The sequence below is a fragment of the Archocentrus centrarchus genome, chromosome 9 (genome assembly GCF_007364275.1).
Source record: "Archocentrus centrarchus isolate MPI-CPG fArcCen1 chromosome 9, fArcCen1, whole genome shotgun sequence".
Lineage (NCBI taxonomy): Eukaryota > Metazoa > Chordata > Actinopteri > Cichliformes > Cichlidae > Archocentrus > Archocentrus centrarchus.
This window is the reverse complement of record NC_044354.1, coordinates 6820579-6848417: the sequence shown is the minus strand read 5'-3', so window position 1 is coordinate 6848417 and position 27839 is coordinate 6820579. Positions and strand designations below refer to the sequence as shown.

The 27839-nt window shown below is 40.6% G+C and overlaps 1 protein-coding gene across 3 annotated transcripts in view; it reads left to right on the top strand.

The window, feature by feature from the left end:
- The first annotated feature begins 273 nt into the window (after positions 1–273).
- Positions 274–27839, top strand: part of gpat2 (glycerol-3-phosphate acyltransferase 2, mitochondrial) — a 44358-nt gene continuing 16792 nt past the window's right edge. Inside the window, exons 1-16 of one of the 3 annotated variants that reach the window (XM_030737940.1) lie at positions 274–670; positions 4443–4549; positions 8820–8927; positions 9169–9239; positions 9334–9444; positions 9874–9996; positions 13139–13238; positions 15601–15734; positions 15929–16028; positions 18759–18938; positions 20149–20247; positions 20939–21021; positions 26064–26194; positions 26304–26374; positions 26645–26805; positions 26894–26997. In XM_030737940.1, the coding sequence (XP_030593800.1) occupies positions 4475–4549; positions 8820–8927; positions 9169–9239; positions 9334–9444; positions 9874–9996; positions 13139–13238; positions 15601–15734; positions 15929–16028; positions 18759–18938; positions 20149–20247; positions 20939–21021; positions 26064–26194; positions 26304–26374; positions 26645–26805; positions 26894–26997 (1651 nt within the window). In that variant the 5' untranslated portion in view covers positions 274–670; positions 4443–4474. Of the gene's footprint in view, positions 695–4442; positions 4550–8819; positions 8928–9168; positions 9240–9333; positions 9445–9873; positions 9997–13138; positions 13239–15600; positions 15735–15928; positions 16029–18758; positions 18939–20148; positions 20248–20938; positions 21022–26063; positions 26195–26303; positions 26375–26644; positions 26806–26893; positions 26998–27839 lie in introns of all 3 variants that reach the window. The other 2 variants (XM_030737939.1, XM_030737942.1) reach the window with 2 other exon arrangements.

Sequence of the window (27839 nt, the reverse complement as noted above, 5' to 3'; positions counted from 1 at the left end):
GTTATAACCCTTCAGGCTATAAAGGCTGATGGCAGCTGACTATTTTTGAGCTACTGTTGCCTTCCTATATGCTCAAGGCAGTCTGGCCATTCTCCTCTGACCTCTGGCATTGCCCAAAGAACTGCTGCTCACTGGATATTTTCTCTTTTTTCAGACCGTCCTCTGTAAACCTTGGAGATGGTCGTGTGGGTAAAATCCCAGTAGAGGAGCAGTTTGAGACATACTTTAAATCGCCTTTCTTCACCATTCTGATACTTGGTTTTAACTTAAGCAGACCACGTCTACGTGTCTAAAAGCCCTGTGATTGGCCGATTAGAAATCTGAATTATGGAGCGGTTAAACTAGTGTACCGAATGAAGTGGCTGGTATGTGTTAGCTTACAGTCGTTCATTGCTGTTTGAATTTCTCACACGGTGTTTTTACAACACAATTATTTTTCTTGGAAGACGGAAATCCTGGCTCTAAAAACTATCACTCAGAAAAATATCCTAATGTGGAATACGGCTGTTTTCTGGGCGTTGCCTTTGACATTTGAGTGACAGGTTATTACGCTAATTAGCTAGCAGCTGCAAAAGTGTGTCTTGCTGACTACTGTTCTGCATTACAAGGACTGTTACAGGAGAGAGGGCTTTGTAAAGCTAATTTGTATGCAGCATTGAAAACAAACAAGGTAAACAAGTTTCTACTGCAGCAGGTGAGTTTTAACAACTTGTGAATTTGGGGTGATGCTATATTTTTGAAGTTGTAGCTAGCTAACACGAGCTTGTTAACTATATAGCTGCCAGTGAAGCACCGACGTTTTTTTTTTTTTCCATCAGTAAGGTTGTTCAGCTAAATTGGTTGTATGTAATGCGGTCTGACAGCATGCAGACTAACCTTTCTATTAGTCAGGTTAAGTGTGTTAATGCTGTCCTTTTTGTATTTTCAGTTTAAGTTCTTTAAACTCTTCTGGCACAAACATACAGTTTATTTCAGTGTTTCCTTTGTTGCTTTGAAAAAATGTTTAGTTAGCCTTTTCTTAGTAGTTGGAGGAAATCAAAATGAAATGCATAGAGATTTGAGAGGAAAACCTTCATGCATCCCTCATGGACAGCAGTGTGGCTCATTCATTGCTGCCTCAAAACAAGAGAGTCCTGGGTTTGAACCTATCTAGGGCACACGTTCATGTTTCGGGCTTTTCCCCGGAGTTCCAGTTTTTCCCCATCATCAAACATTACTTGTTAATGCTGCCTATCTTGATCCTATCTCAAGAATTTCATGTCCAAGTCAAATTGTTCCAGTGAGCGTGCAGGCTGAGGTTCAAATAAATTAATACTGGCATGTTATGTTGAAGACTCCTAATTCTCTGTGTCTGGCTCCTTTTCAAATAGATAATTGAATTTAAAGTTGATCTGTTATCCATCCATCCATCTATTTTCTTCCTTTTCTATATTTAAAGCAGTGAGGTTACAAATAATCCCAAAAAGTCAGGTTTCAGACTGCTCTAAAAGCTCAGTTTCAGACAGTTTTTTTTTTTTTTCTCCTCTTGGCTTATTGAGAGTGGATATCCTTAATATGGTCATCTCAACCACACAGCTTTGGCTATGAACAGTCTCACCCACCTGCTTTTCAAGCCTTGTGTTTATGAGCGGCAGCCAAACAGAAGAAGTTATGCTTGTGGCCAGTTTGACGTAATAAAGCAGTGGCTCTCAAGCAAGCTGGGGTTTGGGGCAGGAACTTTTTTCGGCTTCTGAAGTGGGGCATGCCAGAAAACCTCAGAGAATTACTGGCTTAAAGGGAGCTTTCTGCTCCAAGGCCATGTACATATAAGATAACTCAGGATTATTTTGAGTAGAGATGCACCAATCGACCACCAATCCAGCCGGAGACTGGAATTGGCTGATTTCCGGCGTTCCAGTGTCCGATTACAAAAGTAATCAGACATTGGAACCTCTTAATGGCTATTCACTAAAGTAAACAGTTGGGAGACTACCATGAAAATGTTTATAACAGCAAATCTAATCAGACACTTAAATCACCCTCACCCTGCGAAACAAGGACAATTTAAAGAAGCTAATAAAAGCAAAGTGAGTAAAGCTATCCAGAGCTCAGCGCTAGCAACAACCAGCAGCCTCAGTATGAGAAAAGGATCAAAGCATTCACAAGGAAAACTATGGCGATAAGTTGTCCTGTTGTCCAGTGAAGTTACAAACATACTGGAAAATGATGCAAGTACTTGACATTTGTTTTGTTACTGTATATAAATCTGTTGCACCTGCTTTTGTTTGGTAAAGTAAAATATGTTAAGTTAAAGTGGGTGTACAGCAACTCATTTCTGTTTAATTCCTTTTTCCAGCAGAGCACTTTATTTTTAGTTGTTTTAAGTGAGAGAAAATCCTGTAACTTACTGCAGTTCAGGGGAAATTGTAAAGTTTATTAATTCGTTTTAATATTAAAATAATATTTTCCATTGAAAGGATGATTTTTTTTTGCTGTCATAATTCTTGACATGAAAATTGGAATCTGCAAATATCAATACTGGCAGATCACTCTTAGAAAAAAGAATCAGAATCAGCCGAGAAAATTTGCAATCGGTGCATCTCTAATTTCTAACAGTAAATCATGCAAAGCTACTCTAATAGGAGCACTATACAGCCCCCTTTAACGCCTCTGCTAATAACTGAACGGTTAACCCTACCCTAGACTTAAATCCACCAACCAACATCCCTTTGACTGCTGCCCTAAAATGATCTTCACTTTAATCTGTCCTGGCATATTTTAATGACTTCTGATGTTTAATCTTATTAATTTTTAATTCTTTCTCATCATGTGCCCACTTAGGTCTGAGCTGTCACGTTGGCAAGCTATGGCATATTAATTAGATACTATAATTGATCAATTAACTTTTAACGATAGGAAGAGCTAAGTATGCATACATATGAGTGCTCTAAAGATAAACCAGTGGACCAGATCTCAACAATCTGAATGGTTTTACATGAGTGCATTGACTTCTGTGTTGTATGTTGACAGGTAATACTGCACTGAGAAAATTTAAATCTCTTGTTTGCAGTGTTAGGTTGGCCTGGCCTTTGGCATGCCGCTGTCTCTAGCTGTTTCCATGTGGTTTTGTATTCCCTTGAGTGGCTTATATAACCCCATTAGAGCGTTGGCTGTATAATTTACAGTTTTACACCCTTTACTCCCGTTTTGCTGCCTTGTCTCCTTCATCACCTGCTACACCTGTGAAGCACTGCAGAGCCCTGGGAACCTCTTATCAATGTCTGTCGTTTCCCACAGGAGTCAGTAATGAATGGAACTTGAGCCAGTTGAAATGGAGCGTCTTCCCGTGGGGAGGGCTTAAGTTTTAATTAGCAAAGTTAATGGGGCAGAATGGGATCAACACAGTGAAAGACAGAGATGCAAAGGGAAGAGTCTTGCATTGTGCCTAATGAGACTCCTGAGTCGGGTGGATGTAGCCCAAAAAAAGGTTTATTTGAAGACAGCAGCACACATCTTCATCCTTTTGTAGTAGAATCAAAAGCCTTACACAAACCAAAGGTAATCTCTCTCAGGATGGTGGCTTTTATGCTTGCTTAGCTCTCCCTTTAGAGAGTGTGGACTTGAATTAATCTGAATTAAATCTACCTTAATTTCAGATGATTACTCACTTGAGCTCCACCACAGCCAATGCTATCAATTAGATAACCTGTTTAAGCTAGATTGTATTACACTGTGACCTATGTTGCCAACACTCATTACTGTGGTTCAGAGTGGGCAAGGGACCAGCATCAGTTACATAAGAGCTGTTTTCAGCTGATGGCTATGTTCCCTGCTTTTAATGATTTATAACCTACTAGTGAGCATTTCTGCAGCTCCACCTTTGTGTTGCTGAGCAAGGACGGCCTCGAGTTCTTGAGCATCACTAACCTCTTAATGGCAGTTCTGTCCTTGTTTGATTCCTACCTGCATACAAAAGTAAGCAGAAAACTTTAAAAGTGAAGTTTGCCACTAGAAGTCCAATAAAGGGAAACAATAGGAAACCAATTGAGTGACACTGGCTGCAAGAGGTGGATTTCCCTTAACTTGAAAAGACTCAAAGGAAGGTTGAAGAATTTGAGAGAATTTGTGATGGTGCATGGGGGGAAAGGCTTGTTAGATGGGTGAAATTGTAGCTAGGCATTGAGAGATGGGGTATGGAGTGCTGTCAAGAAGGAAGCTTAGATTGTGTATAGCTGAGTGTTAGCTTTCAATTTTCCGATTTAAGGAAACATTCTCAAAGCTCTCTGAAATTTCTCAAAATTATTCCTAAGGCTGTAAAAAGCACTGCACACTTACATTTACATGTGATCACAAGCATACCTTAAACCCCAACGTAACATCAGGATGCACCATTTTTGACTTGACTCCTTATAATATACTCTTTTTCCTACCCAATCTTTTTTTTTTTTCTTTTTCTTTTTTAGGTTTTTGGTTGTAAATCAGCAGGGGCCGCACCATGGAGCAGGAGAAGAATGACAGGATAAACAAAGACACGGTCCTTCCACTTCCAATTCAGCAGAATAGACCCACTGTAAGAACTGCCTGCATGTCTCTCTCCCACTGTCATCTCCCACTTACTCCACGGGCACTAATCTCAAGCGCTTTGTTCTTCACAATCACGAGAGAACATGCGTGGCCCCTTGTGTTTAATTCTGTTTGATATGCCAAATCACTGGATGTGATGCATCAGTGAGTCATGCAGGCCCATCAACAAATGAACATGATTTTTAAAGGAATACTGACATTATGGTAAATATGCATGTGTGTTTTATTGCAGTGAAATGAGGTCTATACCATTTTCACATCTGACTTTGTGTGTTAGATATTCAGCTGGAGGCGATTAGCTTAGATTGGCATAAAGACTGAGAGCAAGAGGAAATAGTTAATTAGCGTTCAAAAAGCATCCAAACCTCAGTTTGTATAATCTGTACAAAGAGCTTTAAAAGCAGTAGTTTGAAAGGGATACAACTATCTAACTATTTAAGCAACTGTCTGATGCTAACAGCCTCCATCCATCCATCCATCCATTCTCTTCCGCTTATCCTGTTCAGGGTCGCAAGGCAAATGGGCATGTTTCCTGTTATTGTGGGTTGCGGTATCTTTGCAGTCACCACCTGGGTTATAGAGATTCAGGGGTACAAGGAGTTGCACAAACAGCATGTAGTGCCCTCTGCAGATTTCCAGAAATGCAGTTTTTGTTGTTTTGGGGGTTTTTTTTGGTTGTTTTTTTTGTCAGGCAAAAATAAAACCTCATCGTTAGTGATTGAGTTTATTTATTTATTTCCCCTCCCTGGGGTAGGATAATTTCCAACATGCATTTTTAGCAAAGCATTTGGTGCTTTTTACGTAAAATTATTAGTACGTGCCCGTGTAACGGTATTGTTTGGTCTGTGATTTTTGGTGGTTACTAGGCAACATGACATTGTCCAAATGTATCATGCATAATTCAATTTTTGTGGATATAAATGAGATATTATCATGAAATGATAAATGCTACAAATGGGTCATTTTAATCTGTTGGTAGCTGGTTGCTAGGCAGCATAACAGAATATGCAGCACTGTGCAAAAGTCTTGAGCCACCCCTTATTTCTAGATTTAGGTGCATTGATTTATACATATAAATATAGTATATAAGGCAAAAAGCAGTTTATGCAGTTCTAACAAGCTTGAAAGTTAATATTTTATTCTTGAAATTGCCTTCAGGAGCAGTTCTCCAGGCTTCTTGAAGGACGTCCCAATTCTGTTCTTTGAAAGTCAAGTTGATCCCACACTCCTTCAATAATGTTGGAGTGTGGGATCCCTTTCAAGGCAGAAAGCATCTAATTGGGGGGGGTGCACGGGGTGAGATGCAGTATCATCTTAGACAGTCTGGCTCCTTGGAAGCAAAATAGAAAGAAATGAGTGGTGGCTCAAGACTTTTTCACAGTGCTGCATCGTGTGTCATTCAACTTTTTTAGATGTTGCTGTCGAGAAATGAAAATGATACGATACTTTTATAAGGTGGTGGATGCATAAATGCTACAAATGGGTCATTTTAGCTCATTGGTTGGTGGTTGCCAGGCAACACAATGATGTCATACTATCTGATCTGGATACAACCCTTCAAGGGCCTAAGATGTACCTGTGTGCCAACTCCTAGTCGTGTAGGTGGACTTGGCAGGCGAATGCAGACATAGATTTCATGTATCATAGTAAGATTTTGGTGTTTTCTGCTAAAGACGAAGCAAGTCGCAGTGTTGCTCTGGTCAAACAGATGAGTTGAGCCGTATGAAAATCTGCTAATTTAAATGATAAAAATGACAGCTGACACTTGATGAAAGTCTCACCATTTCTCCTAATAAGGCATCTGTCTAAGGTGCTTCTCATATGACACTGTTGTGTCATAGCTCCAATGTTCTGATGTTTTTCTGCTTAATAGAAATCCCAGCCAATCAGGGATAATTTAAATGGGTCAATAGATACATAATTCATCTAAATACAAAGGTTTTTTTTTTTGTTGTTTTTGTTTTTTTTTTAAAGCAAGTGTCGTTTGTGTACACGCTTTCCACAAAGAAAGACAGAATTGTCTAATACCGTTCTGCATGCCTTGTTTTCAGTCTTAATAATTTCAGTCTTAAGAGAGAGTGAACCTGTTGTGCTCTTGGAGGCGTTGTGCTCTTGGAGGCATTGTGCTGGCGTGATTTTTTTGTTTGCATATTCCCTGTGAGGGAAGGGCCACTGTGCAACAGCAGTGAGTAAGATAACAGCGCAAAGCCCACAAGAACAAAGATAATGTCTTGGAATGACCAAATCAAAGTCCTCACCTTAATCTGAAAGAATACTGTGGAAGGGCTAAAATTGGTGGTGTTAAGACTGTTGCCTCACAGGAAGAAGGTCCTGGGTTCGAGTCCACCTTGGCTGGGACCTTTCTGTGTGGAGTTTTTCTCCTCTCTCTGTGTGGGTTTTCTCCAGGTGCTCCAGTTTCCTCCCACAGTCCAAAGACATGTAGTTAGTGGGGTTAGGTTAATTGGTGATTCTAAATTGCCCGTAGGTGTGAGTGTGAATGGTTGTTTGTCTTTCTGTGTTAGCCCTGCTACAGGCACAACCTGTCCAGGGTGTACCCCGCCTCTCGTCCTATGACAGCTGGGATAGGCTCCAGCCCCCCCCGTGCCTCTGAAAAGGATAAGTGGGAGAGAATGGATGGATGGCTAGACAAGGGGAGGCACAGCAGATACTGAGCAGATTCACACTTTTTCCCTCATACATATCATTTTATACCTTCTTTAAATAAAAAAGACAGCCTAATATTTTCATTTTTCTGAGTTGGGTTTTTTAGGCCGTAATAATGCACAAATATAGAAGATTCCCCCAAACTCAGAAGATGAATCAACTTTTTTTTTTTTTTTGCCCTCCTTATTGCATGACTATAACCGATGGTGCATAGAAATGATTTTGTTTTGAAAGCATCACTACTTTAATTATTTCTATTCCCTGTTGAGTTTCCAAACACCACAGCTTATGAATGCAAAGCTTTGCGGCAGCTGAATAGCTCTGTGATCAGACTTCACAGCAGCATCTGAATGCACCACCAGGAGGGATTCATAGATCACCCCATGATTTTAAAACTCCATTAAAACTCCTAAATTAAGTGACTCTAATAAAATCCAAGGCACACGTGTTTCTTTATGCAACATTTACCATGTTGAGCAAGTTTCAAGGCTCTGAAGCTTTTAACAAAACTCAGAGGAGCTGAAACTTTTCAGTGATGTCATGCGCAATAAAACCACACAAATACATTTAAAAATTCCTCACTAGGAAAGACGTGATCATATAGCACCTTGAACCCAAATCCATGAACCCAGAATCATGCCAGCACAATGCAAAATGGAGCCAGTGGCTCACCTCACCATCTGAGGGTTTTTTTTTTTTTTTTTTTTCCCTTTAATTCATCTCTTGTTGTGCACAGCCCTTTTAGCAGAAGAAGTGAACTACAAAATAATAAGCCAGCAAATTAATGGGCATGAGCATCAGATTCAGATCAAAGGATTTCTACCTCCTCCTCGGAACGAGCAGACACGAGTGTGTAACTCTGGTCATCGAAGTGAGCCAGCTTATTTACACCTAAGTTTATCCTGGTAATCAACATCGCGTACTTGTTTATTTGCACTTTTCTCCTGAACAAGTGTGGCCATATAAATTATTGATAATTTGATCCAAAATTTCATTACTGTAATGTTTTGTCTTTAAATCGACCTTCTCTGCCAGTCGGCTGCTCTCGCTTCTGGAATCCATCAGTTCAACTAGAAGAAAGCGTCATTGATCTTAGCCAGGTGATCAATCTGTATGGTGTTGGTTAGGATTCACAGAGCATGATAATCAGTCGAGGGCTGTGTGTTATCGTACTGTACTGCAAATATTTGAACACCTGATCAGCAGTCAACTTGCTAGGGGAGACCTGAAGTGTGGTTGATAAGTATACAGTACACAGCCTGCCTTGTTGAGAGCATGAGCTGTTTGTTTGATCTGCACAGGGAGTGTCTGATACTGGATCTCACGTGGGATGTGTATTAATATTTATTGCACTGCTAGTAATGGCATGCCGGCATGAATTCAGAGTTAAACCAATAAGAGAGCCAGAGAAATCTTTACAAGCTCAAAAGAAATCAGGGTGAAATAAATTGAAGTGTGATAAGATAAGAAAAACATTAGGTTTCGATTTATGTGCCTAATAATTTTTCAGTTTAGTGTTATTTCAGGAAGTGGATGTGGTTGTAGTTTTTCTGCATGTGATGTCCTTTTTGTATTTGTGTGTTTCTTCTCAGTTGTCATGTGGATTAAAGATCAAGAAAAATCTGACTGTGCCTCCTTGTTTGGGGAAGTTCAGGCCAGTTGTGGGCCAGTGTTGCCACCAGTGCACCCCTGACAGTCTGGTGAGTGTGCAGCATAATTATGGATCTCTCACGAGTGGGGTGGGGGAGGGGGGTGGGGGATGCTGACTTTATATGGCATGCAAAGGTTGTGAGTATAAAGATGTTCTTGCCGCTATTCAGCTATAATATCCTCCTTTTATACAGTAAATTGGATTATGCCCCACAGGGCCCATTCGTGGTTGATGTTGACACGCAGGCCATCTATCTTTATCTGTTTTTCTGTTCTTTTTTTCTCGCTTAGCGCAAAAAGCTTGGACAAAACTATTCCCTCGGTTTCCACAACCTACTGAGTGTCACTGAGGCACAGACCAGGTAGTAATAGAATCTACCGTATTCAGGCAAAGCCACACAAATGTATTTGGTCCCAGCCGACTCACTCATGCTTATTTCTCTGAATTGTATGCAGGTATCGAGGCTGGCTGGTGCGAAGGGTGTGCTGCGCCCTGTTTGTGAGTGGGTGCAAGGTTTACAGCAGTCCTGTTAGCTGCAGGCTGGAGCGAGTCTGTCAGAGTAACAGGTACCTGAGGAGAAAGAGAGGGAGGATGACAGGAGTAGAGATGCTCGAGGGGAGTAAATAAATGATAGGCAGAGATACAGAAAATGAAACGGGCTCCTGCAGTTCTGGAGTGAGAGAATGAGAAAGGACTAGAGGAGATCAGACAGTCACAAACAACAAACTAAGGCTATCTAGGGGTCTGTAAAGTGTGAACGAAGAAAGATGGGATAACTTGAGGGCAGGTTTCACACTTCTCCCATCTCTGTCACTGTTCCTCGGTTTGTAGCTGCTGTTCTCCCTCCTCCCGTGTAATTGAGTTTAACCTTTACGTAACCTCCACACTCAGGGATGGTGTTGTTGTCTTACTGGAAGGCTGGTGTTTGTCTAAGTGTAGCACAAATGAGGCTTTGTTTTGTATTAACCCCGCTGTCCTGTGACCATGTGTTTCAGGGTAACTAAGGCACTCACAGCAGAGCATAAAGCACCTGAGGGGGGAGATGACCACAGGCCGCTAGATTGCCTCTCACCATTCCTCCCCCTCATTAACACCTGCATCTCCTCTGGCGTCTTAAGGTTTGTTTGTGTGTATATGAGTCAATGGGGAAATAGCAGGCTTCAAAGATGGTTGGTTGTTGTGTATTTATTAATACATTACATTTTGCATATTGATTCAGAGCTGTGCTGTGAGACCTTTCATTTAGAAATAACAAGTGAGATGTATCAGATCAGTCTCCCTGAAGCAAAAATATTGCAATCTGCAGTAATTTAAAAAAAAAAAAAATTTTTATATCTTTTGATGCTGAAAAGAGGAGTCTTTTGATGATATAATGATTCTAAAGAATTACTTTGTAGCCAGCAAGTTTTCACATCTTAATTTATGAGAAATCCTTTTTTTTTTTTTTTTTGTTCTCATTCATTCGCTGCGACTCCTTAATGGGGATGAGGCTTTTATTTTTCATTTTGTCAACATTAAAGCAAAATTTCTCCCCTAAAGTTTTAATTTGGTCTACAGTGCTATATACCCATATGTCTTGTTCAGACGTAAGTTGCTCAGTTTTGGAGAAATCGGCTGTAGTGATGTCTGCCTTCTCTTGAAAATAACAGAACCAGCTCACAGCATGAGTCGGCAGCCATATGCCTTAGGGCTGAAAGTTAGCGGCCCAGATTCGAGTCTGACCCATGGCCCTTAACTGAATGTCTTCCCCTGCTCTTTCTCTGTACTCTCCTGTCTACTGTTCACTGTCACTATCCAAAAAAGGCAGGGGGAAAAAAAAAAAGAAAATAACAGAACCAGATGGTACCTGCCTTGTGGTGCTCCAAGTGCCAAAAAACACATTTAAAAGAAACTCAGCACTAATGTTTGTTTTCAAAAGTCATGCCCAGGTTTCTGCACAAAAATAAAACGCAAAATACACAAATGCAGGAATATTTTTTTTTTTTTCTTTTCATTTGTACTGTCTACATTTGCACAGTGATAGAGTTGGCAGGTGTAATTCCACAAAAAGAAACTTCATGAAAACTGCATGAAACTTCTAAAGGTTGGTTGATTCCTAACTGGATTCGTAACTGTCTGCTTTCTGGAAAAAGACATTGATGAGTTTTCAAATGTACAAGTAACATTTATTGCCATTATGTTCAATAGAAGCAGAGGTATTATATGAGAGACACTGCAGTTCAACAGATTCTGAATAGAAATCTATGGGAGAATTCTGTAATGGCATAAATTGTCTTGTTCCTGCCCTCAAGCAGCCAACCAAGAACTGAACCAGGAAACTTCCACTATATTGATACAAGTGTTTGCTCATCTGCCTTCGCGCACACATGAACTTGAGTGACATCCCATTCTTAATCCATAGGGTTTAATATGATGTTGGCCACCCTTTGCAGCTGTAACAGCTTCAACTCTTCTGGGATGGATTTCCACAATGTTTAGGAGTGAGTTTATGGAATTTTTGACCGTTCTTCCAGAAGCACATTTGTGAGGTCAGACACTGATGTTCGGACGAGACCTGGCTCACAGTCTCAAGTGTCAAAACTTAAAAATATGAGGACTGTGGTAGAAAGCAGACATCTCTACAGCTAATATCTCCAAAACTGGGCACTTGAACCAAAATGTTCTAGATGGATAAATGGCCCTGCAGGTCAGTGGGGAAAAAATATCAAGTCAACTGTCCTTTTAAACGCCTACAACAGTAGAGCCACCCATCAACTGATCCTGCTAACAAGTATCATTTGTGCACTCAAGGTCTTTAAAGCTTTTTTTTTTTTTTCATTTTCATTGAGGGCCTTTCTGTACAAAAACTATTAAAAACACATTAATGAGCCATTCGCTGAATTTTTTTTAATTACAATGAACATTAACAGTGTTTCATCAATTGAACTGTCCTTGTACTTTGAACGTTTACTAGAGCACCAGATCAGTGCTGAAGAATAGTCACCAGCAAAAAGAGAAATTAATTAAAAATCCTCTTTTTAAAGTAATGTGGGTATTCATGAGTCATTTTTACTTATTTTATTACATAGATTGGATAAGTGAAAAACGTTAAGAGCTTAACTAACACATTGTTGGCGTTAGTATTTTTGCAGTATCAGTTGTCGATACCCATAAACTACAGCTGTGGTTGCTATGGTGAACAGGCCAGTCAGAAGGGGGAACATGGCTCTTATGAATATGAATAAGGAACAAAACAGCTCAAGATAATTGCCAGATTCATTAAAAATGGCCAACAATCTGAAAATGAACTCATTTATTTATTTATTTATTTTAACAAGCACAAAAATCTGAATATCAGGCTGACGGTTTAGAATTTCTGTCTTAGAAGAGTGTTTATAAATGTGACTTTATATCCAAGAAATCTTGTATATTGGAAAAGTCCCATGCTGAACAAACTCACATCCAAGTGCTTCATTAGCAGCTGTCAGTGAAGATGCAGATATCATAAATGCCCCCTTTTTTCCTTTTGGTCACTCAGCGTAAGAACAATAAGCCTTCTAAGCCCTATATCATGTTGAAGAGACAAACACAAATAGCTCATGTAGCACTGTAAGTAAGAAAGTTGTGCTTCTTGTGTGACTTTCAGATCAGTGCCTTTCCAGTTGTCAGTCATGATGCTCTTCAAGATGACTGACAGCTATTTGAGACACATGCTTGTCCATGACCAGTGGAGGGCATTTTTTTTTTCTCCCTCAAGTAGCATTTATACTGAAACTGGAGGTTATGATGCCATCATCTCTAGGGAGCATGCTCCTGTAGTCTCAGATGGTGCCAGAAATTCTTTAAATGTATAAAGTTTCTACTCCATTTCAATGTAACTTTTTTTTTTTTTTTCTTTTTCCTAAAGAAACTTTTGACTGTCTTCAAAATCCAATTTCTCCCCTCCGCCTCAATCTCCCTCATTTATAGTCTCTATCTACAGCTGTCATCCTCACACAACCTCCTCTTTATTGCTTACTGTTTCACTTCTTTGCTATGTCATCATTTTGTCTTCATTCCTTTTCCCCCACGTTCTCACTCCCTCCTGTCTCATTTACATACCATTACGTTTAACTCTGTCCCTTCCTTACTTTTTATGCTATGCTGTTTCCTAGATCATATTATTGGTGAATATTTTCTCTTAGCTTCATCTGTCCTTTAGTCCCTTGTGTATATCTTGTCTTTAACTTTTTCACCTCTTCTTTCTATGTGTCCCTCCACCTACTGTCCTCTCTCGACTAGATTCGTGGGCTGGGTGATGCTGAAGATGTTTGCTTCTGTGTTTGGCAGTATTCAAGTTAACCTCAACCATCTGCCGGCTTTACACAGAGCGTCAAAAGAGGTACAAATGTCTATAAATGCAAACATGCTTTTGTAGATAAAATATGTCATCCTGAAGGGTGGCTCTTGCTGCAAAACATGGAAAATACACTGTTTGTGTAGTGATACTGAGAAGTTTCAGCTCCGCATTAAGCTCTGTGCTGAGAGCAGTAAAAAAGCTACAGCCCCATTTATACACTTATCTACTCCAAAAGATTTCAAGGTAAAGTGAAATGTGAGAATATATTCAATAAAGTGATGTAAACAGATCTAATTGTATGAAGTCTCTTGAAAGTTGGTTTCTCTTGTCTTTTTTTTTTTTTTTGTGTGTGTAATTATTTTCATTTTTTCCTCACTCTAATTACATGGTTTGCTTGATAACCAAAATTAAATAAGTCTGAATTAGGCTTAAAGTGGGCATGGCTGAATTCAGTGAGCAGCATCTTCAGCTTAGATATCACTGAAGTGTAGTTAAGTTGTTTTCATGGATGAACTCTGGAAAATGTCAGTACATTCAGGACGTTGTGTGAAGTTGTCCTTTGTCACATGTTGCACACAGCAGTGAGAGTGAAAAAGGCTTTAGTAAGCCAACTCCAAACTATCAATTTTGTGCTCATGATTTTTAATGGTTTTCAAATACTCTGCTCAAAAAAATGAAGGGAACACTTAAGTCACGCATGGGATCTTGAACTAAATATTAAAGTTGGAAATCTTCATTATTTATAAGTCATACTTTGTGAATAATGTTCCAGTGGGATTCGAGAATGGGGAACCTGAGAACCAGCCAGTGGTATCAATACCTTCATCATCCAGGAAACTAACTGCACCCTCTGGCCACATGAGGCTGAGCATTGTCTTGTACCGGGAGGAACCCAGGGACCGCTGAACCAGCATGAGGTCTGGCAGTGAGCTTTAGGATTTCATCTTGGTACCTAACAGCAGTCAGGGTACCACTGGCTAACACCTGGAGGTCTGTGTGACCCTCTAAGGTTATGCCTTCCCAGACCATCACTGGCCCATTGCCGAACCAGACATGCTGGATGGTGTGCTCAGTGTGAACCTGCTCACATCTGTGAAGATAACAGATTGCTAGTGGTGGACCTGCAGGTCTGGTATTCTTCATCAAATGCCAATTGAGCTTCACACTGCTGGACTGTGAGCATTGGTCCCACTGAAGGATGTTGGACCCTTGTACCACCCTTATGGAGTCTGTTTCTAAAAAGTTTGGTCAGAAACATGCTGATGAGGAGCCTGCCAGAGGTCATTTTTCAGGGCTGCGGTGATATCCTTGTGTAACGGCCAGTGTCCTGATATCTCCTGTGCTGGGAGACGCAGCAAACCACCTTGGCTGTGCCATCCTGGAGGAGCTTGACTACTTGCACAACCTAATTGGGTTGCAGGTACCAGTAGTGACAAGGAGACTAGTAAAAAGCAAAACTAGAGAGAACTCAGTCAGGAGGACTGAGGTAACATGATGATAGTCAGCTGCCACCACCTGCTGAACCGTTCCCCTGCTGGGGGATTGTTGTCTCTCCAGTGCACCTGCTTTCACTTTCATTTGCACCAAAGCAGATGAATAGGATTATGCTTCCTGACTGACTTCATGGCTGCCTTTATGATTTTGTGTCATACCATGATGATCAAGTGTTCCCTTTTTTTTTGAGCAGTGTGGCTTTTTGGGCATATTAAGGTTTTTTTTTTTTTTTTTTTTTTTTTTTCAATCATGGATTTATAAAAACTACCAATGCTCGTGCTGTTTGTGTTTTTAATACTGCAGCTTTTTTATTGCCAAGCCTTTTTTGCTGTAGTGACAATATCACATGCACAGAAGTGCCATCATGTTTTATCTCCCTGCCTTGACTTCACTCAATATATAATTGAGTTTGCGATAGAAGCTCTTCATTTCCATGTCCATAATGGAAAAAAATCGCTAATGCTACTCGAAAGATAAGGGACCACAAAGCAAATAACAGAGATGTTGTTGACATTTGGGGACACACACACACACACACACACACACACACACACACACACACTCATCATCATCATCATCATCATCATCTTGTGCTTTCAACATCAACAGTTCATCCAGCCATTCAGACATGCTCACCGCCTATATTCTTAATCCTTAAATGCTCAAATGCAGAAATCAGATTTTGTGTCTTTGCTAGTTTTTAAAGTATAAAATAAATTTCTCTTCATTCCTTTCTGCTAATATTATCTGAAGCTTGTGCAGCTCGATCAAAAACTGATTAGGAAGCAATTCCATGGCCTTAGATTTAATCTGTGCGTCACCTCTGCACAATCGGTGTTTGTTTGATTATAATGAATGGCAATGTGAGGAATTTTGTTTATCAGAAGCTGCTTCTGTTCTCTTAATTCAGGGATCTCTGCTGGTTTATGTGTACGTGCGTCAGAGCGCCGTGGACTGCGCTCTCATCCCTCTCGTGCTCTTCTGTCACAGCCTCAGAGTCCCATACACTGTTTGTCCTCTCCAAATTAAGAACTCCTCCCTAAGGTACATTCATACACACACACACACAAACCCACACAGAAGCTAAATAAGATGCTGAGTTTATCACTTATTCACACTACTATTTTAGACCTTTGCAGTTTTATTTTAAACATAGTGTAAATATGCGTAAATAACTGTAAGGTTCTTTAATTTAACTAGTGATATCTGAGTTATGGTCTTCTCCATTTATCCCATAGATCAATCCTGCAGAAAGTAGGTGTAGTCCTCCTGCCACCTTCCGCACGTACTGAAAAGGATGCTGAGACGGACACTGTGTACCAGTCTGTCATGACTGCAGTAAGTCTGATTCGGAGGATAAGGAGGAGGATACGGGAGGTTCCTCATTTAAGACATCAAACCTCTGCTTGACTGCTTTAAGAAGCAATGCTAGTGGTTCTCTGAGTTCAATGCAAGCATCAGGACACTAACAGACACAATGACAGTGCTAACAAGACATACATGAGCTGGAATAGTGTTGAGAAATTTAAGAAATAAACAGTTGTAAACCTCATTCTACCACATAAAAAGGGAGATACTGACATTTGTGTTCGCTAAATGTCATATGGACCATGAAATAGCTGATGAGATTTTTAATTTTCTACCCATTTTTTTTTTACTGTTAGATCAGCAGGCAAACAAATATGCTGTATGTGTAGTCTAACCCAGTGTAATAAAAGGGGACCTATTTTGCTCTCTTCCAGCTCCATATGCTTTATTCTTGGACTCAACTAGAGAAGCTTTATATGATTTGCAGTTGAGTCTTACTTAAGCTGCGTAGTGATACAGCCCCTCGGGTGAATGTCTGTGTGAAACAAGCTGTCCTCCTTTCTCCCTTTAATATTTCCTCTCTTTGATGTCATAAAGAGCCAAGAGTGGTATGAACTATCTGAACGTGAACATTTAGAGCGTCTGAAATCTGAGCTTTTGACTCTTAGGGATTACTTCTGCATGCACTGTCCTCATTATGAGCATCCACCATTGTAACAGTATATACACTCGCTGGCCACTTTAGTAGGTACACCTAGTACTGGGTTGCACCCCCGATTTGCCTTCAGAACTGCTTTAATTCTTTGTGGCAGAGATTTAACAAGATGACAGAAACATTCCTCAGATTGGGCCGTACTGACATGATCACACTGCAGGTTTGTTGGCTGCACATCCATGATTCTCTATTGCTCTATAAAGGTGCTCTATTGTATGAGTAGAAATCAGGGCTCATCAGATTAGACAACATTTTTCCAATCTTGTCCAAATTTGCTGGGCCAGTGTGAATTGTAGCCTCAGTTTCCTCTTCTTATTTGGCAGGAGTGGCACTCGGTGTGCTCTTCTGCTGCTGAAGTGTTGTGCTTTCAGAGATCCTTGCTTGTAACAAGTAGATATTTGAGTTACTTCTGCCTTCCTGTCAGACTGAAGCGTTTTTAAAGTCACTTAAATCACCTTTCTTCCCCATTCTGATGCTCAGTTTGAACTTCAGCAGGTTATCTTGACCATGTCTACATGCTGCCATGTGATTGGCTGATAGAGATTTGCATTAACAAGCAATTTAACAGTTATACCTAATAATAAAGTGATGGTTTTCTGTAGGTTACTTATTTATATCAATTAGGCACGCCAACATCAACACATTTTAATACTTGTATCACAATATGCAAATTGCAAATGTCCAATTTTTATGGGCAAAATCTGAGGTTACAGGCACTACTTTTTCTGTGCCACAGTCATCAAAAGTCCCGGTACAAGTTCTTCATTAGCTTTGTATGTGACTTACAATGCCGCACTGGGCCCTGAATTAGAAATCATGTAGCTAATGCATTTTGGTGAAAAAGAAATCTTACAGCAGCAGGTAATCATATAAAATTGCAGGATAAACAAAACTTCATATCCTTGTAATTTGGCTGTTTAGTGTATGTGCATTCATTTCAATTCATACTCACTGACATGGAGGCACTTTTCATCGCACTACATGGCGGATTGTTATCACAGTCAGCTCCTCAATCAGAATGCAACCTGCCGCCCGACCATCTCATCCTACTTTCTCTTCATTCTCAGAATTACCAAGTAGCTTCAGTCTTTGCTGAATAGATTACAGCTCTGGAAGTTGGCTGCAATGACAAAGCAATGAGATGAGGGTGGAGAAATGGGAAGATTGGTGCTTAGTTTGATTCAGGAGCTTGGCGGGTCTGAACAAGTTGTTCCAGTTTTTAAAGCTGGCTTGCATCTGTTCCTCTTATTGTGGAGACATTCGTGGTGTGTATTGTTTGCGCCCTCATCTCGCATCTTTTATAGTTTCCCTGAGTGCTGTCTAAGTGCCTCTGTTTTTATCAATAATCATCAGCAACTATTCATTCTTAATATCTTCTGTTTATATCTAAGAAGGCAGCCGCATTGTGATCTGTATCAGTTTACCTAAAGACATTTCATTTGAAGGAGCTACTGGCTTTACTAAGATCAATATTGTGTTATACAGTTCAATAAAACAGCTCAGTCTGACGTTAGTATACAGAGACTACATCTACAGTGAAACATAAACAGGTTGTTTATGAATTGATGCTATGAGATGTTTTATTTGTTTGTTTTGCAGTCGCGGTTCATGTGAGAAAGCATATTTGTTTTGCGTGAGAAGGCAGGCTTGTTTATTGCTTGTATTTCAGTGTTAATGGACCTTTATTGTTTATTGAGTGTAGGCCTGTTTAGCTGCTGTTCAATGGTAATTGAATTTCTCTTGTCTGTAAGGGGGAAACAGGATTTGGGGTGAGGGAAGTATCTCTGAATGTCATTAAGTGTCCCCCACAGTCCCGCTTTATCTCTGCTCTTTATCCTGCCTGCTTTCCTGCATTGTGACTTGACTTTCCTCAGCTGCCCTCCGCACTCTCTCTCTAGACTACTTCTTCTTTCTGTATTTCCTCCATCTTTTGGTTTGTTGTATTGCTTATGTATGTTTTCAAAATGCATGGCAGACATTTATGTTAATTACTCCCTGAGTGCCCAGACTTTAGATTTGTGTCTTTTCCATCTTTCTCTCCTCAGCTGGTACGTGAGTTGCTACATGAGGGCCAGGCAATAAGTATTGGTGTGTCAGAGAGGTCTGGCCTGGGTGGCCAGTGGCTGGCTCGCATCAGGCAGCTCATCAAAGAGGGATCTGTCCCCGACGTCAGTCTGGTCCCCGTGGGCATCTCTTACGACTGTGTACCCAAGACCTACATTCAGGTGGATGTGTATAAATAAACACTTGCAAGCACACACACACGCACACCACACGCACACACTTAATAGGATCCATCTGTAACTGTTCTGTCCTCGGGAGCAAGTGAACAGGTTTGGTTTAGTGCTGCGTTTTCAAACTGCAAGAAGAAGAAGAAGAAACACGAGGCAGAAATACTGCATGTGGTGAAAGGAACAGGTGCTTGCTGGTGTTATAAAAACAACAGGAAATTAGTTATTGCAGTCTGGCCCATTCGTTTGGCTCACTTGTCAGCATGACCAACAGTTGGAGCAGAGCAGTTGCTTTGACATATATCTCATGGAGGCCATCAAGGTACAGCTGTGTCAAATGTGAACACAGACATTTCACACACTAGACACAGTGTCATTAAATCACAGAAAGAAATTATGCTAGTTATGACTCTAGAATTACCTAAAATTCACTATTTTTTTTTTTTTTTTTTTTTTGTGTTAAGATTATCCAGTCATTACATTTAATCACAGCTGTCTGTACATCCACATTTACTTTGTGAACAGGTGCTACTAATAGAAACACTGGTTAACAAGTGTTTTGCTGTTCGGATTCTTTCACCTGTACTTTAACAAATGTCACTTGTTGTGTCCAAATCTGAAAACCATTTTTAGCATATCCTGTTTATTAGTCACGATGTTCCAAGTATTGGACGACTAGGATGGTGATGCGTTTGGTCTCGAGTAAAGTGAAGCCAACGTGAAGAACCAAACTTTTGAGGAAAAAACAAACTTGTCAGTGATGATCCAACTTTGAGTGCTTTCACAACTGTGTTTTGTAATTTCTGACTGGCCAGCTTGGGTTGATGAGTTGAGGTTTGCATTTCATTTTTTTTTTTTTTTTTTTCCCCAAGGCAACAGTGATGATTATTAGTCTCCATTTATCACGCCCTCTGTTATCTGCACTTTGAGACAATACTGGAGAGTGGGTGTTGCTTTGGTTAATTGCAATAATAAGGTCCTTGCCCCATCGTTTCTGCTCTGTCATTCAGGCACTGTGCACACACAGTGCTGTACACACAGTTCTTGTACTCCTAAGTACACTACGAGGGCGGCTGTTTATCTTAGTGCTCGTTATAGATCCTGCTCATTAGTGGTATTCCTGTTCAGATGTCCGCCTAAATGCAAATACATCAGTCTGTTTGTGTGTCTTTGTGCAAGTGTAAATCTTTACATATCTTCACAGGTTGGCTTGAGTTCTGTCTTCCGATGGTTGTGGTCCTTTCTCTGTGAGAGACCAGAAGGAAGTGTGAGGATTCACTTGGCCCAACCTTTTTCTCTCAAGGTGCGCAGCAGGAGATCCAAGACCCCACTGAATTGTACTGTTTTTTTTATTTTGAACATGAGTTGTGAGCATTTTAAGAGCTGTTAAACAAATGTTTTCATGTTCTGAAAAAAAAAAAAAGACCGCTCATGCTATTGTCTCATGACCCCTTTTGGGACCATTTATTTACACACTGTTGCGCTGGGGGACATAAATCATAAATCACACTTTTACCACTCAACTAATTAAATTTGCTCCACAAATGAATTTTGAAATAATTTCATTTTAAATTTTATCTTTTACTTAAAACTTGTTTTGAGACATAAAAACTTGCTAGTTGCTAGCTTGAGCAGCAATAAATCAATCTGTTCATTTATGCCGCCTGTTATCTGCGCTTTGGCACAATACTGGAGAGTGGGTATGAATCAGCACACCACAAGAAAGATAATAAGTTGAATTAATGCCTGTTTGGTAGCTTTGGCTTTATAGCCTTTGAGAAAGGAGGAAAATTGCTGAGCAGTTATAACAGACTGCATTAGTTTTAGCTAGATGTACCTAATAAACTGAAAATGAAGTTACTAACAGAGACTTTGTCCAATTTTCTGAACTCTGTTAACTAGAACATTAGTTTTAAGTAATTTAGAGATGCAGCTTTAAAGCTCTTTGCGTGTGCGGTTGTGTAAATTATCCTGTGTGTGTGTTTTGTGTGTAGGAGATGTGCGAGTCAGGGAGGTGCCGAGTAGATGAATGGCTCCCTCTACAGGACCTGTTGCTTCCTGTTATCACCAACAACTGGTAATCAAAGCTCCTGTGTACATACCTACATGCATGAGTGAACATTAATACTGCATATGAACAAACCACAGTGGAACTCAGATTTGCATTGTGTTTTATCTGCATCTGTGAAATTGAAAAGTTACTTTCTCTTAAACTTTGAAGAACTTTTTCTCTAAACCTTAAATCTGGCATGGGTATGATGCAAGCACTGATGGGAGTTTTCATCCTCTTAGCCTCGGTCCAATTACCATCAACATTACACAGTCTGCCAGTGAAAAAAGATAACAGAAAGAAAATAACATCCTCACTCAATCTCTGCTTGGCTTCTGACGAGCAGTGGATTCTCCCATCATACGTTTAATTCTTCAGAGAGGGATGGAGGAAGAAACAGCCCGAGTGAAAGAGATGGCAAGTGATAGAAGAAAGAGGAAGAGATGGGTAGTTAGATTGGATTGTCATCAGCATGTGAGCAGCTTTAACTGTCCGTGTCTGCATCATAAACATGCTTGGGTACTACTCATGCTCTCTTGTCCCTAACTGCTGAGCTTTCAGCTTTACAGCATTTGGAAATCATTTAACTACTAAACATATTTAATTGAGAATGGTACACAAACACCATATCAGATTCTGTAATGGATAAATTCGTGATTTTTAAATAAATCTCAGCATGCCCAACAACTTGCTTCAAAAAACTGGGAAGGGGCATCACCTCTTATAACTACAGTATGTAAGCGTTTGAGATCTGAGCAGATGGATAGCTGTAAAACAAAAGGTTTTCTCATTCTTGCTCAAGACAGGATATAAACTGCTCATCCAGCTAAAGACCAGTGAGTTTATACAGTGGTGAGGCAAACCGTCATCTGACCGTTTCTTCACAAGTCACAAGAATCGCTATTCCACCTTGAGTGTTGGTCAGATTTTAGTGAAACCTACGCACAGTAATCACGTAATGAATCCTGACTCAATTACTACTCAAGATCAAGGTCCTAGTTGTCATTTTAGGGTACTTTCCATTTTCTCAAAAATGGCTGCTCTTTCTAGAGTATTGGTCAGATTTTAGTCGAATTGCATTCATTAATCCTGGATAGCTTCCTCCGATGGGTGGCTGGCCTCTCCCTTAGAGAGAGGGTGAGGAGTGCGGCCATTCGGACGGGGCTCAGAGTAGAGCCGCTGCTCCTTCACATCAAGAGGAGCCAGATGAGGTGGTTCGGGCATCTGACTAGGATGCCTCCTGGGCGCCTCTTGGCTGAGGTGTTCCAGGCATGTCCTACCGGGAGGAGGCCCCGGGGTAGACCCAGGACACGCTGGAGAGATTATATCTCTCGGCTGGCCTGGGAATGCCTTGGGGTCCCTCCAGATGAGCTGGTGGAGGTGGCTGGGGAGAGGGAAACCTGGGCTTCTCTGCTTAGGCTGCTGCCCCTGCGACCAAGCCCCGGATGAGTGAAAGAAAATGGATGGATGGATAATCCTGGATATGAATGCTTGCGAGCGTCCTTGATGTCTCTGTGGATTTTAATTCTCATTAGATGATGCAGTGCGACCAAACGATGATAAGAAAACTTAGAACTTTCTTTCAGTATTTCACCATTACCGAAACTTGTGAACTGTGATGTTTCACGAGCCAGGGAAGGTACACACTGTTAATTTATTCTTGGTTGATATGAACAATTTCTATCTATAAGTAACTCTCTGAGATGTCCTGCATGTCTCAAATACTAATACAGATATAGAATGCAGCAATACTATAACTCAGTAGCATCAGATAAACAGAATGTTGTTGCTTTTATAGGCACCGATGTAGTGTGACGTGATCTGCTAAACTCTTACTGAACACACTTTATTTTTGCTCAGTGAACATATTATTGTGTAATGTAATTATCTAATATAATCAGATAAGGCCGGACGAATTTTTTTCAGCTGAAGCAAATGATATCAACACTGATTCACATGATTTCTTACACAACTCCCTGGACATTTAATGCACTTTACATCAACACATTCAAATAGCTGGAGGCCAATACTGGAGGCTTTCAGTTCAGACTGTTATTCTTTAAAGTTGTTTCATTCCTTGTTTGATGAGCACTTTGGTTACTGTGGTAATTGCACTTGTGGTTTAATACACCTCCAAAGACTCATTGAGCACAAATTGCAAGGAACAGGCTGTGCCTCTGTTTATGGCAGCTCAACATTTATCTGTTTACAGTATGAAGTTTATTAATTGACAAAGTTGATTACCGTGCAGTGGTTAGCACTGTCATCTCACAGCAAGAGGGTCCTGGGTTTGAACCCACTGTCCAGCAGGGGCATTTCTGTGTGGAGTTTGCATGTTCTCACTGTGCCTGAATGGTATCTCTCCAGTTACTCCAGCTTCCTCTCACAGTCCAAACACATGCATGTTTGGCCAATTTAGAATCACCAGTTACCAATTGACCTGAGGTGTGAATGTGAATGATCTGCCTAGTGTGTACCCCACCTCTGGACCAGTGACAGGTGGGATGGCTTCAGCCTCCCTACGACCATGAATTGGATACGCACAAGTGGATGGATGGATGGATGGATGGATGGATGGGGGGGGGGGGGCAGAAATGGTCATTATCTCATTTTGTAGACAAGATAAACAATCACATGCTCAGTGCAGCAGCTGCCTCACAGTAAAAGCTACCCTGTTTTTTGCCAGTTGAACAATTTTAATGTGATACAGCTCTTATATGGAGTAAATAGCAGAGCAGAGGTTTGCATAAATCATACTGATTACAAACAGTTCACATTCACTATCTGTGCTCCTGGCTTAACAGTACACTTGATCTGCCAACTGGACTTTAGACTTTTCTGATCTTTTTTATTATTAATGTAAGCTGCTTATAATTGATTTCTGTGCAAACACAGGTAGGATTCACAGTGGCTGCGGAGCTTTATACCTGCTGTACTGTTTCAAAGTAACATGCGGCTTTTCATCCTTAACAACTGTTCCATTTTATTATGAATAAAGTAAATAACTTTTTTTCAGTTCTAAGACCTCCAACAAAGACCATGTATGAAAATACAATCTTAAATTACCAGATAATCATAAATAGCCCACTGCAGTCACATGTGGCAAAAGAGTTTATATACTTAGACACTGACATCACTGATAGGTCTATCTTCATTAAGAGAAGTAAAGCTACACTTTATTTTCCCCAAAGCTGAGAAAATTTTTGTTACAGCAGGTAGAAAGTTAAACGCAAAGTGCTTTTAATAAGTAGACATTACATTACATTTCACTGGAGGTCTGGCCATTGCTCCCACAATCTTTTAGTCAACAATGTTCATCTTAAATGTTTTACCAGGGGGCTTTATGAGTTCCTCTTGAGTCCCAATGTAGATGATGCTGACAAAGTAAAAGGCAGATTGGAATCTGACCTGGTTACTATAGAGCCCGAGGCCTGGGAGTGTTCTGTGTGTCCCGCATAGCCTGTGTAGCTCTCCAGTGTCCTGGTCTCAAACTCTGCTTAGGAGAGGCAATTCAAGATTTTACACAGGCTGCACATTACTCCTGAAGCCAGACGCAGAGTGAATTCAACCTTGTCGGAGCTTTGCACTAAATGTCAGTTTGCTGTAGGATCTTACTTTCATTGTGTTTGGAGCTGTCCCCCATGTCCAGCAGTATTAGATGTTCAGCAGTTTGAAATAAGTTTTAGCACAATCTACATCTTGATGAAAGGACTTCCCTGCTGGGATTTGGTCTTGTGGACTCCTAATCAGTGGCTGCAAGTTAGGATAAGTATCTTTCCATTTGAAGCTTTGCTGCAGCTTTTAAATGATTAAACCCTTCATATTCTACCCAACCTGGGACCCATTTGTTAACCACCTAGGATGAGGTGGGGCTTATGGATCTGGCCCTGTTTTTTCCAGGATGTAGCACCATAATTAATATGATACTGTCCTATAATATGTACTAAGCTGTCATCATGGATTCCCTGGACTCCCATAGTTATTTCTTTATTAGTAGTAGTAGAGTAGTAGTTTTATTTTCCCTGACATGTTTAATTGCCTGTATGTTATACATTGCTGTTATTGCTTTGTTCTGTATCGTTTTCACTCCCCCCACTTTCCTGAAAGGTTAAAGCATTATATGGCCCAGGTCATGTTAGGGCGGGCTGTGGCTCAGGAGGAAGAGCAGATCATCTATTAATTAGGCTGTTCCAGTCTGCATGCCAAAGTATCCTTGGGCAACCCCAGGTTGTTCCTGGTGTTCACTGGAGTGTGTGTGTGCGTGTGCGTGTGTGTGAGAGACTGTTTATATAGAAAATGATTGTATGAACAGGTGAATGAGACATGCTGTGTAAAGTAGAAAAGTTCTACATAAGAACCAGTCCATTTACATACAATTTTTTTTCCATCCATCCATTCACTTCCACTTATCCTGTTTAGGGTCGCTGGGGGGCTGGAGCCTATCCCACCTGACATGGGGCAAGAGGCAGGGTACACCCTGTACAGGTCGCCAGCCTGTTGCAGGGCCAACACAGAGAGACAGACAACATTCAGGCTCTCATTCACACCTATGGGCAATTTAGAGTTTCCAATTAACAGTAAGTGCATATCTTTAGACTGTGGGAGGAAACCAGTAAACCCATGCAGACATGGGGAGAACATGCAAACTCCACGCAGAGAGAGGGAGGAGCCTGGGCCAAGGTGGAATCGAACCCAGGCTGTGCCACTGTGCTGCCCTTTTGTTAAAAAATTCCTTAAAACTGGCTGTTTTGATGACAAAGGTAGCCTAGTCTAGGGTTGGCAGTCTCTCTCTCTGGGCAGGTAATTTGAAGCCTCTATTTAAATAAATGGGGAACCTTAACAGTAATTTCAGTGGTCAGTATGTACAACCAATAAAGTGCTTTTTTTTTTTTTTTTTTTCCTGCTCCAAATCCAGAACTCTTGTATATAATTTTATGCAGGATACTTTGAGCGCTATGTCCCTTTTTTGTGACATCTCTGGTATAAGTTAGTTGAGACACCCTAAAATAAAAGAAACTCTAAATTTATGCTGATATTCTTCACTTGTCATCCCCTTTTTTTCTTTTAAGCGCTGGCAGTGCATTCGGGCAGAGGAGTATGTCCTGGCTTCTGCCTCCTTCTCATTATGCATCTGAACTCAATGAGCCAAGTCAGTCAGAGAGAAACCTCAGCATTGCCATCATCCTCCACCTCATCTTCTGTAAGTTCAGGATTATCGTTCCTGCTGAATAGTAAATGAGTCTTCATAAGCTGTTGATTTAATGGTATGCAAATTGTGCTGCATAATCTGTGTGTGTATGTGTGTCTAGCTGCAACTTCCTGCATGGCCGTGATGCCCACCAGTCTTGTGTCCAGTCTTCTGCTGTACAAACACCACAAGGTTTGTGTGTCGGCCCCCATGTAGATACAAGTAAACTTTCCCTTGCTGCTGTGAGTGTTAAAATCTGCCGCTGCCCCTCTAAGGCTCCATCAGTGCTCCAAGCAGCTCATAAACAGAATTTTTTTTTTTTTTTCTCGTGCGAGTGTAGTAGAGTGTGACAGTGATTTTCTGAGTCATACCCACCAGTCTCTAACTAATGTCAGCAGATGGTTAATGTTCATGTCTGATTTTTGGAATTGGATTTCTCGTCTTTCTTCCTCTCCTCCGCAGGGTGTGAGTACATCTGTTCTGTGTCGTGATGTGGCTTGGCTCACAGAGGAAGTTTTATTCAGGAACAAAGACGTCGGCTTTGGGGGACGTTTGACAGACATTGTCCACTATTCCCTGTCTCTGCTCTCCCCTCACCTCCTTATAGCTGCTGCACCTTCCAGGTCAGTTTCCTGTCATAAAAGAAAAAACACTCATTAGCATTTTCTCTTTTATTATTCTTCAATTTAGTCCACACATCTCCTATTCTAGGAAAGACCCATTGATTGTTCCCCATCCTTCTCTTGCTGCCACACTTCACCTCTCCTGCATGGCAAAGGCGGTCACACACACCTTTATATTGGAGGCTGTTGGGGGTGAGTGAATTTAAAGGCATGCTTTCTATGTAGCTAACATAATTTTCGTGGACATTTATGTATCTATCATCTTGACCATGTGTTCTCCAGGCACCTTATTTTTCGTAGGAGGCCTTGGCAGTTAATCTGTTGGCATGTCAGCTTGGAACATCAGTTTCACAGATAACATTTTAAATTATAAGAAGTTATTATGCATGACATTTAGGGAGTAGCAAGTATTTAGCAGTGTCAGGGGAGTGTACACACAAGATTTTTTTTTTTTCTTTTTCCTCCAGTTTTTAAAAATCAGCAAGTGTCATCAGTGGAATCGCAGCTCTTTAGCTGATTTGAACTGTTTGTGTTTGGGTGTTAATGTACTTTCACTTGCAGCAAATTGAAGACACCAGACTTGAACTATTACAACATATCCAGACCTTTTTTATTTCTTTAAAGCTTGTTGTAAACACCAAGAATTCATGTAGATCACAGGGATGCTAAACTTTGATGTTCATGCTCTGATCCATGATGCCACTTTATTAGGTATACTAGTACTAGTGCTGGATTGGACCCTCTTTTGTCTTCAGAACTGTCCTAATTCTTTGTCATGGATTCAGCAAGGTGCTGGAAACATGTTTAGGTCCATATTGACATGATAGCGTCACACAGTTGCTGCAGATATGTCAGCTGCACATCCATGATGTGACTCTTCCATTCCACCACATCCTAAATTTGCTCTATTGGATTGAGATCTGGTGACTGTGGAGGTAATTCGAGTACAGTGAACTGTTCAAGAAACCAATTTGAGATGATCTGAGCTTTTTTGACATGGTGCATTATCCTGCTGGAAGCAGCCATCAGAAGAT